Genomic DNA, 11,577 nt, shown 5'->3' with positions numbered 1-11,577 from the left:
ACACTCAAGGATTATCCCCTACCCACTGTGCTATCACTCCACCCATATTTATGTTATCATAGTGAATTGCTAAGTTTGACCAGCATGACACAAGGTATACAATCATTCAACATTGAGACCGTGTTAAGCTCAGAGAGCTTTATGTAGTACCTGGACACAAAGATATAGTTTGATGCTTGTTTTCTGAGAAAAAGAAAATTATACTCCTGTTTAAGAAGGAAATTTGTTTGTCATAGTGAAGTGATATATCATTTACATTTGAATGGTACAGAATCTGGTTTATACGACCACTGGTATGAGCAATAGATAGGAGACATGTTTTAATGTAAGACTTTCATATAAAAATGGCATTATTATAAGGTTATGTCTATAAAAGTTCCAGACTTTATCTCTTTATTACATTCCCAGCAGAAACATGAGCAGCATACAAAGAGATAATAAGACCACTGTGTCTGAATTTTTGCTTCTGGGACTCCCCATACCTCCAGAACATCAGGCTTTGTTCTTCACCTTATTCCTGGTCATGTACCTGGCCACGGTGCTGGGGAACCTGCTCATCATCCTGCTCATCCGGATGGACTCTCGTCTCCACACCCCCATGTACTTCTTCCTCAGCCACTTGGCTCTCACTGACGTGTCCTTCTCATCTGTCACTGTGCCCAAAATGCTGGTGGACATGCAGAGCATTCACAAATCCATCCCCTATTCAGGGTGCATGTCACAGATGTATTTTTTCATGTGGTTTGGTTGTGTCGACAACTTACTTCTTGCATTGATGGCCTATGACAGGTATGTGGCCATCTGTCAGCCTCTCCACTATGCCACTATCATGAGGCAAGAGAAATGTGTCTCATTAGTTTCTGCATCCTGGATCTACTGTTCTCTCCGCTCTCTGCTGCACACCCTCCTCTTGGTTCGAGTGTCCTTTTGTGATGATATTACCATCCGGCACTTCTTCTGTGAACTCACTGTTCTCTTGAAGATGAGCTGTTCTGATATCTCACTCAATGAATGGTTTCTCTTCATTGAGGCTGGAATAATTGTTTTCCTGCCTTTTATCATTATTGTGGGCTCTTATATTTGCATATGGGCCACTGTGCTGAAGGATCCTTCAGCTAAGAGATTCTTCAAAGTCCTTTCTACCTGTGGTTCACATCTCCTCGTTGTGTCTTTATTCTATGGAACCATTGCAGAAGTGTACTTTTTCTCCTCTTCCTCCATGTCCAGTAATAAAGACATAGCTGCTTCTGTGATGTATATGATAGTCACCCCCATGCTGAACCCTTTCATCTATAGCCTAAGAAACAGAGATATAAAACAGGCCCTCAAATTATTTGTTAACAGAATGAAATCTTGTAGCTCAAATAACTTAATATAAATGCGTTTTCAAATATACAGTCAGATGAACATGGAAGTTACTCTCTCAGCTCTGATGTTCTGACTGTTCTGATGAAATTGTCTTCACCCACATATCAGGTTGGTTGGGATTCTCATGTCACATATTCTGACATTCCTCTGACAGATTTCATTACTCCATCAGATTTCACATACTGGGGGATGTTCATACCAATACATAGAGTTCATAGTGCCGTATTTCAGCTTGTTGAGTTTAGAAATGGGAAAGTGGTAAAGATGATAACTGGCAGGAATGAAAAAGAAGTTTCTCTTTATCTACAGCTTCATGAGAGATCAACCGAATTTATTCAGATTCTTACTATCAAAGAAAGAAAGTGGAAAAAAGTTTCTGCTTTTATAATTTAGATTTCTAATATGTTCAATTCTTTCATACCTAGTAGTAAATTTTCAGTGACTCCTAACTTCATTTCCTTCTAAGTGTGGTTCATCTCGAGGCAGAGTAGCTCAGAATTGTCAGACCCATTTATTTAAAAGTTAGGCTCTCCTCTAGCCAAAAGTTAAAGGAGTGGCTCTGGGGTCACTCCTAGCACTGGCTGTGGTAGACTTTCTAAAAATTATGGGTTCACATAAATTTACTTGCATTCAATAATATTTAATGATACAAGTTGTTTATTTATTTTACGTTTGGAGTCACACTCAGCAGTGCTCAGGGGTTACTCTAGCTCAGCACTCAGCAATTCCTCCTGATGACGCTTGGGAAAACATATGGGATGCCGGGGATTTAACCCAGGTTAACACTCTACCTGCTGTACTATTGTTCCGGTCCCTATAAATTATGCAGGTTTTGAAAATATACTCTCTATTAAACATATCCTTTTCTTCTAATAACCATTTCTTTGGGAATTTTAGAATATTAAACATCTTCATCGATGAGGTATGATATAGAAAGTTACATTTAGAAAAATTCAACACTCTACACATGAAATTTATGCACTAAATTAATGTTTTTGTACAATAGTATGAAAACGGAGGTCAGAGGAACTGTAAAATAACTATGACTGTCTTACTGGAATGTTTACGGTGTCATGTTTGTGTATGTTTATATAATTACATGGATTGGTGACTGTTTATAGCAAACGTGATTTTTTTACATACAAGAGTCATATATGCTTAGCTATTAATTATATTTACAAATAAACATGTTCATAAGTAAATACAAATAAGTGCCATATATTTATATGATTCATCTGTATATACTAAATAAACAAAATTATTCTATGAGAGGTTCTTATGTTTTCTACTGTGTTATTTCCCCTCCACTCAATTTTTTCCCTCATTTATTCACAGTTTATCTGATTCTTTTGTTTTTTAGGTGTGTTTTGGGGGGCTACACCCAGGGTTGTCCAGGGCTTACTCTGCACTCAGGGATGAATCCTGGTCAACCTGGAGAACCAGATGAGATCCCAGGGATGGAACTTGGGTCAGCTGCCTGAAAAATAAGTGCGCTAGCCATAGTAGTCTCTCTGGGGCCCCTAACTGATTTTATTGCTCTTCTTTTTTTATCATATACATCGGGCAATTTCCAATTGGTTCATTTTCAGTGGGCACATATTTACCATTCCATTTTCTTAGCACAGCAGGTAGGGCATTTACCTTGCACATGACCAACCCAGGTTCGATTTCTCTGCCCCTCTTGGGAGCCGGCAAGGTACCCAGAGTATCTGCCCGCATGGCAGAACCTGGCAAGCTAACTGTGGTGTATGTGATATGCCCAAAACAGTAGCAACAAGTCTCACAATGGAGTCATTACTGGTGCCCTCTCGAGCAAATCGATATACAACAGGAAGACAGTGCTACAGTGCTATCATATATATATATACACAAATCCCTCACATTTAAAGAGAATAACCATTTTCCCCACAAATTATTTCTGTGTAAAATGTCGATAAACCTTGAAAGTAACACAATATGTGAGATATGCCAAGCACAAAAACACAAATATTACTGATGTCACTTCTATATGTCATCGTTACAAACAAAATGCCATAATATTTCCCAGGTGAGGGAAGCAGGGACTGGAAATCACTGTTGAAATGATGCAAAACATCAACACCAGATGAAGAAAACATTCACTAATCTTTGGTAATCTTTTTAAAACAACGTCAAAACACTTCAAGCCAAACACAAATTATATTAAAGTGGTTCTGTTATTAATTGTTATACATATTTTGCCATCAAACAATAGTAAAGAAATGAAGAAAAGATATCCCACATAAACACTTACCAAGAAAGCTAGAGTGGCTTAAATTTCTGACAATATTGGCCTACCAGGAAGATAAAAATAGAGGTACATACTATGAAAAGGAAGATTTATTTTGAAAATGCAATAAATGTGTATACACACAACTCAGACTATCAAAATGTAACATAAAGGTGATAAATAGACAAAATCTCAGTTTGATTAAGGATTTTAACACTCTACCATCAATAACTGAGTTGTCTATAAGATAAAAAAACATGAGGATGTAGCTAAACATCAAAATAGTAAAATGAATAAACTGAATAGACCTAATTGTGTTCATTTAACACTCACCCAACAAGATCAGGGAACATATTTTTTTCATATTCATAATAAATATTCTATAAGCTAGTTTACATCCAAAGTCATAAAACACACGCATGTTTGTAACATTATAAATCACACAGAATTTGCTCTCTGACTACAATAAAATTAAACTAGTTATAAATGTTTAAAGATGGCTATAAAATCTTAAATAACATGCAACAAAAAATTCATGCGTTAAAAAAGTTTCATCATGTTTTTGCTTATTTTAAGATCAATAAAAGTTAACAGAATTTATAAATGGTTGCCTAAAACTGCCTCATAAGGCAGTGAAATGAAGAATGATATACCACATGAATACTTGGAATCACTTTCTTTGCATTCACATACTGGAAAATAAGAAAGACTTTTGTTTTTTAATTTTATTTTATTTTTATAAAGTAGTTCCCAATATTTGATTACATTTCATATTGAACACCAATCCCACCACCATTACACCTTTCCAACACCATCTTTTGGATGTTTCCATCCTAATCCTCAACCACTGCCCCCAAAGAAGAACCAAAATAATTTATTTTGTATTGTTATGAATAATACACTACAGAAATGATCCAAAAAAGGTTTCTTAGAGGAAGATATGTGAAGACTGTTGTATTTGAACCAGAATCCAGTAAGCCCTTCTATAAGAGATAACTAACATTTTGTTAAAGGTTAAGCCTTGTGTGCATATAATATATATATATGTATATATATATATATATTCCCCTAAGATTGGATGCCTTCGACTTTAAATCTCTTAAAATGTTGTGTGCTAGTCTTGGAATATTAGTGCTGTAAAGTATGAGATGTCCAGGATTAGATTCACTCATGGGTGAGGCTCTACCTAAGCGTGTGAAGAGCAGCTGTGAGCTGCTGGGGCTGGGTCCTTTGGGCTTCTTTGACGTCCGGAAAACTAAGAAACAGAGTAGACTTTCCAAGCAAAGTGGGTGCATCCAGGAAATTGAGGATATTATTTGGAGGATATTATTTGGTGGCACAAATAATAAAATACATTCCCATAAGAAATGACATCTGTAGCTATATATTCATTGCAGCACTGTTCACAATAGTCAAAATATAGAAACAACCCGAGTGCCTTAAAACAGATGACTGGTTAAAGAAACTTTGGTACTTCTACACAGTGCAAAACTATGCAGCTGTTAGGTGAGATGAAGTCATGAAATTTGTTAATAAATGGATAAACATGGAGAGTATGATGCTAAGTGAAATGAGTCAGAAAGAGAGGAACAGACATAGAGGGACTGCACTCATTTATGGAGTATAAAATAATGTCACATGAGGCTGATAACCAAGGATAGCAGATACAAACACCAGGGGGATTGCTCCATAGCTGGAAGACTGCTTCATGAACAAAGGGGGAAAGGCAGATGGAATAGAGAAGAAATCACTAAGAAAATGATGCTGGAGGAACCAGTTGGGATGAGAGATGCATGCCAAAAGTAGATAATGGACCAAACATGATGACCTCTCAGTGTCTGTGTTGCAAGCCATAATGCCCAAAATAGAGAGTATGGGGAATATTGTCGACAAAGAGGCAGAGGGAGGGTGAAAAACGGGGGGTGTACCCAGGATATTGGTGGTGGGGAATGTGCACTGGTGGAGGGATGGGTGTTTGATCATTGTGAGATTGTAACCCAAACATGAAAGCTTGTAACTATCTCATGGTGATATAATAAAATTAAAAAAAAAAACGGTGAATGAGTGGCGGATACTTCAGCCCTGGCTGACCTATAAACTGGCTGGTGTAGGAGCAGCTCAGTGATTTCTGCTTCAGCCAGAATTAAGCAGGCAGGGAACAGCCCAGTTGCCCCTGGTACCTGGAACCTTCTCTCAGGTGGCCAAAGCAGCTCAATCTCTCCAGTCCCTGCACTGGCTATTCTCCAAGGTCTGGTTGCACTGGAGGCAATTACTCTACATTCTTTTCTTAACCAGGAGCTTAGGGAGATTTGCTTGATCTTCTCTATAAGATCTACAAAGTGGTGCTCTTCTTATTATTCTGGGTATCAGAACAGAAAGTTCAGGAGGTGAGGGGCTCATGAATGCTTCTTTCTACTCTCTTTATTATGACGTCTATGAGAGAAGGTGGTGACTCAGAAACCTGAGGCACCCATGAGTGCTGAGTCCAGAATGAGGAGTGAGGTTGAATTCTAGGAGAGCAAGATGTGTCTCTGTGTGTTTGGAAAGCTGTGTGATAGGCATGTGAGTCTGTGTCTTGATTCATGTTGGTGTGATGTGAATATTTGTATATTTCTTCAAAAATTGTGTTGGATGTGTGAAATATCTCCTTATATAGAAAGGAAAATGGAGAAAAACAGGAGATAAGAAGAGACATGGAGGTAGTGACTGTGGAAGATGCATGATATACATGATTGGATTCTTTCCTCTCATTGATCAGAAATTACGGCGCCAAATAGATTTCCATTAAGTACACGAAGAGAAGTTCTGAGTGTGATTTTGGATGTGTGGTCAAAACCTACTCTGCTCTCCTTCAGTGATTTACATGTTCTCCTCTGTGTGCAGATCTAATATTTAAATATGAGACTGAAGTGTCTGATCAGACAAATTTTTGTCCAGCTAGGGAGGGTAGTTTTCTAAATTTGTCAATAACGAGCATGGGGAAAAAGACTCAAAATACTCAAAAAACTCAAAGCACTTAGTGATCTGAGATGTTGAATATTGACTTATTGAGTATTTCATTTATTATATTGTTTGTATTTGCTCATGTCTTTGTCAGAGTAGTGGTGGTGTAAGTGAATGACTTGGAAGCACATATCTCACCGGTGCATATCTATTCGACTACCAATAGTGATTAAATCACTGCATTGATTAAGATTGTTCATGTTTGTTTCCACGTTTAGGAAGGTATCACATAATACCTAATCTGCCAGTGCCTCAATAGGTAATAGTAGGATACTACCTAAAGACTGATACTTACATATCTGTATCTGAAATAGTTTCCAGTTTTAAGGGGTAAATATTTGATCACAATACAATATCAAAACTTAAAATGAAAAATGTACACAAGTAATGTAGTATCATGTCTGACATATAACAAGTTCTCAAAGAAGATGAAGTATAACCATTATCTCTCCCCAATTGAAGTGTTATTGCAATCAAGATTCTTATTTCATCACTGTCTGAGTAAACATAGGTTAAAAAGCTAAGGAACTTAAGAAAACTCCTATACAGGCCCTTCTCACAAACTTGGACATGGCCTGACAAATCCCACTTGTGCTGAGCTGTCTTCTGAGGTTTTGCCTGCATCAAATGGCCCACAATGGCCTGCTAATTTTCTTCTAGTTTTTTCTAGGGAGGACATATACAGAACATCTCCATGAGCATCCTGGCCTTGATGGAAGGCTCAAGTCATTTGCATCCCAGGTGGACATGAACCAAGATATCCAGTGTCCCTAAGGAATATAATGATTCCTAGTGGACTTGTCCTTCTTATGCTATACCTGAATACAAAGGTCAGTATGGTTCATTCTTGGCACTATGAGTTTGACAATTCTAAGCTCTAACTTAGAGCTTTAAGGGAATATTGAGTTTAGAGTCCACCATCAGAGAGCTGTGGTCAAAGGTTTTTTCCATTTCTTCTAAATTACCAGGTTGTTCATATTTTTGAAATGATGCTGCTATATAAACCATTTAAGTTTTCATATATATCATATAGCACAAATACATATTTATTTGAAATTAAAGTGTTTAAAACACTGGGGATTAAATGAACTATAAATGTGATTACTTTAGATGTGAACTGATATTACAAAGCATGTTTTTCATCATAACAGAAAGAATTATATACAGTGGTTAGGAGATGGATTATCCCTAAAAGATATATTTTCACCTATTTTACTTATGAATGATGTAACTTTGCACATTTAGATAACATATCTATTGTTCCCAGGTTTTAAAATGGATTAAATGCTGCTTCTTTGTGCTCTGCTGAGGTTTTATATATTAAATTGCATATAAAATCTGCCCAAAACAGTAATAACAAGTCTCAAAATGAAGTCATTACTGTTACCATCTCGAACAAATCGATGAGCAACAGAATGACAGTGATACAGTGATATAATCTCTTGGAATGATCTTTGCATAGTATCTATAGAAGGTCATATCTGTCACTATTATAAATGTCGATAGTCACTTTTGGTAAAGAAATTTCTATCTGGATATCTCTGACCAGTGAAGATCTAAAAATTTTCATGGTAGTTATTCTATCCAAACATAGTTTCACATTATTTTAATGGTAACTGATGAAAGTTATCATCTGATGTCCAGGTATTTTGCTTTGTTTTGTTCTGTGGCACATCCTGCTGGGCCTGGGTTTACTCCTGGCAGTGTTCAGAGAGACATCGGAGGTCCTGGGGATTGAAATCAGTATGCCACACGTGCCACCTTTCTGGATGTCTATATATTTATTTTGTCACTGTCATATAGCTGCCATATAGTTGCTAATGGAGTTGCTCAAGTGGATACCAGTAACGTCTCCGTTGAGAGAAATAATATTACGTTTGTGAAATATCAAATATAGTGCGGGTGAGATAGTCTCGGTACTTGCCAGGCTCTCCGAGTGGGATGTAGGATTTGAACCTGAGTTGACCACATACAGGGCTTACGCCCTACCCACTGTGCTATCACTCCAGCCCATAATTATGTTATCATAGTAAATTACTAAGTTTGACCAGCATGACACAAGGTATACAATCATTCAACACTGAGACCGTGTTATGCTCAGAGAGCTTTATGTAGTACCTGTATATAAAGATATAGTTTTATGCTTTCTTTTCTGAGAAAAAGAAAATTATTCATCTGTTTTAGAAGGAAATTTGTTTGTCATAGTGAAGTGATATATCATTGGCATTTGAATGGTACAGACTCTGGTTTATACCACCACTGGTTTGAGAAATAGACAGGAGACATGTTTTAATGTAAGACTTTCATATAAAAATGGCATTTTTATAAGGTTATGGCTATAAAAGTTCCAGACTTTATCTCTTTATTTCATTCCCAGCAGAAACATGAGCAGCATACAAAGAGATAATAAGACCACTGTGTCTGAATTTTTGCTTCTGGGACTCCCCATACCTCCAGAACATCAGGCTTTGTTTTTCACCTTATTCCTGGTCATATACCTGGCCACGGTGCTGGGGAACCTGCTCATCATCCTGCTCATCCGGATGGACTCTCGTCTCCACACCCCCATGTACTTCTTCCTCAGCCACTTGGCTCTCACTGACGTGTCCTTCTCATCTGTCACTGTGCCCAAAATGCTGGTGGACATGCAGAGCATTCATAAGTCCATCCCCTATGCAGGGTGCATGTCACAGATGTATTTTTTCATATGGTTTGGTAGTGTCGACAATTTACTTCTTGCATTGATGGCCTATGACAGGTATGTGGCCATCTGTCACCCACTCCACTATGTCACTATCATGAGGCAAGAGAAATGTGTCTCATTAGTTTCTGCATCCTGGATCTACTGTTCTCTCCGCTCTCTGCTGCACACCCTCCTCTTGGTTCGAGTGTCCTTTTGTGATGACATTACCATCCGGCACTTCTTCTGTGAACTCCCAGTTCTCTTGAAGATGAGCTGTTCAGATGTCTCACTCAATGAATGGGTTCTCTTCTTTGAGGCTGGAATAGCTGTTTTCCTGCCTTTTATCGCTATTGTGGGTTCTTATATTCGCATATGGGCCACTGTGCTGAAGGATCCTTCAGCTAAGAGATTCTTCAAAGTCCTTTCTACCTGTGGTTCCCATCTGCTAGTTGTGTCTTTATTCTATGGAACCATTGCAGAAGTTTACATTTTCTCCTTTTCCTCCATCTCCAGTAATAAAGATATAGCTGCTTCTGTGATGTATATGATAGTCACCCCCATGCTGAACCCTTTCATCTATAGCCTAAGAAACAGAGATATAAAACAGGCCCTCAAATTATTTGTTAACAGAATGAAATCTTGTAGCTCAAATAACTTAATATGAATGAGTTTTCAAATATACAGTCAGATGAGGATGGAAGTTACTCTCTCAGCTCTGATGTTCTGACTGTTCTGATGAAATTGTCTTCACCCACATATCAGGTTGGTTGGGATTCTCATGTCACATCTTCTGACATTCCTCTGACAGATTTCATTACTCTGTCAGATATCACTTACTGGGAGATGTTTATACCAATGCATAGAGTTCCTGGTGCCGTTTTTCAGCTTGTTGAGTTTAGAAATGGGAAAGTGGTAAAGGTGATAACTGGCAGGAATGAAAAAGAAGTTTCTCTTTACAGCTTCATGAGAGATCTACCTAATTTATTCAGATTCTTAACATCAAAGAAAGAAATTGGAGAAAAATTTCTGCTTTTATAATTTAGATTTCTAATGTGTTCAATTCTCTAATCCCTAGTAGTAAATTCTCAGTGACTCCTAACTTCATTTCCTTATAAGTATGGGTTCATCTCTAGGCAGAGCAGCTCAGAATTGTCAGTCCCATTTATTTAAAAGTTAGGCTCACCTCTAACCAAAAATTAAAAGAGTGGCTCTGGGGTCACTCCCAGGACTGCCTGTGGAAGACTTTCTAAAAATTATGGGTTCACATAAATTTACTTGCATTCAATAATATTTAATTATACAAGTTATTTATTTATTTATTTATTTTACATTTGGGGTCACACTCAGCAGTTCTCAGGGGTTACTCTAGCTCTGAACTCAGCAATTCCTCCTGATGATGCTTTGGAAACCATAGAGGATGCCAGGGATTTAACCCATGTTGACCACATGCAAGATAAACACCCTACATGCTGTACTATTATTCCAGTCCCTATAAATTATGCAGGTTTTGAAAATACACTCTGTATTAAACATAAACTTTTCTTCTAATAATCATTTCTTTGGGAATTTTAGAATATTTTACATCTTCATCCATGAGGTATGATTTAGAAAGTTACATTTCAAAAAATTCAACACTCTACACATGAAATTTATGCACTAAATTAATGTTTTTGTACAATAGTATGAAAATGGAGGTCAGAGGAACTGCAGAAAACTATGACTGTCTTACAAAAGGTTATGGTGTCATGTTTGTGTATGTTTATATAATTACATGGATTGGTGACTCTGTGTATAGCAAACGTGATTTTTTACATATGAGAAGTAACACACACAAGAGTCATATATGCTTAGCTATTAGTTATATATACATATAAACATGTTCATAAGTAAATACAAATAAGTGCCATATATTTATATGATTCATCTGTATATACTAAATAAATGAAATTATTCTATGAGAGGTTCTTATGTTTTCTACTGTGTTATTTCCTCTCCACTCAATTTTTTCCCTCATTTATTCATAGTTTATCTTATTCTTTTGTTTTTTATGTGTCTCTTGGGGGGATACACCCAGGGTTGTCCAGGGCTTACTCCTGGCTCTGCACTAAGGGATGAATCCTAGTAAACCTGGAGAACCAGATGAGGTCCCAGGGATGGAACCTGGGTCAGCTGCCTGAAAAATAAGTGCCCTAGCCATAGTCGTCTCTCTGGGCCCCCTAACTGATTTTATTGCTCTTCTTTATTTTATCATATATATAGGGCAATTGCCAATTTG

At 37.3% G+C, this 11,577-nt stretch overlaps 2 protein-coding genes across 2 annotated transcripts; both read left to right on the top strand.

Annotated features, from left to right (window-relative positions):
- The first annotated feature begins 415 nt into the window (after positions 1-415).
- Positions 416-1,378, top strand: LOC129401910 (olfactory receptor 1J4-like). The gene has a single exon (XM_055125007.1). The coding sequence runs from the start codon at positions 416-418 to the stop codon at positions 1,376-1,378; it is 963 nt and encodes a 320-aa protein (XP_054980982.1).
- A 7,625-nt stretch (positions 1,379-9,003) lies between these two features.
- On the top strand, positions 9,004-9,966 carry LOC101540310 (olfactory receptor 1J4-like). Its single transcript, XM_004613529.2, has one exon. The coding sequence runs from the start codon at positions 9,004-9,006 to the stop codon at positions 9,964-9,966; it is 963 nt and encodes a 320-aa protein (XP_004613586.2).
- Positions 9,967-11,577: the final 1,611 nt, after the last annotated feature.

Source organism: Sorex araneus, chromosome 1 (assembly GCF_027595985.1).
Source record: "Sorex araneus isolate mSorAra2 chromosome 1, mSorAra2.pri, whole genome shotgun sequence".
Lineage (NCBI taxonomy): Eukaryota > Metazoa > Chordata > Mammalia > Eulipotyphla > Soricidae > Sorex > Sorex araneus.
Note: the sequence above shows the minus strand (reverse complement) of the source record. Positions and strands in the feature narration are given on the sequence as shown.

Bases quoted from the DNA above. Each gene is read 5' to 3' on its own strand.
- LOC101540310 (XM_004613529.2), top strand. From the start codon at position 9,004: ATGAGCAGCATACAAAGAGATAATAAGACCACTGTGTCTGAATTTTTG.
- LOC129401910 (XM_055125007.1), top strand. From the start codon at position 416: ATGAGCAGCATACAAAGAGATAATAAGACCACTGTGTCTGAATTTTTG.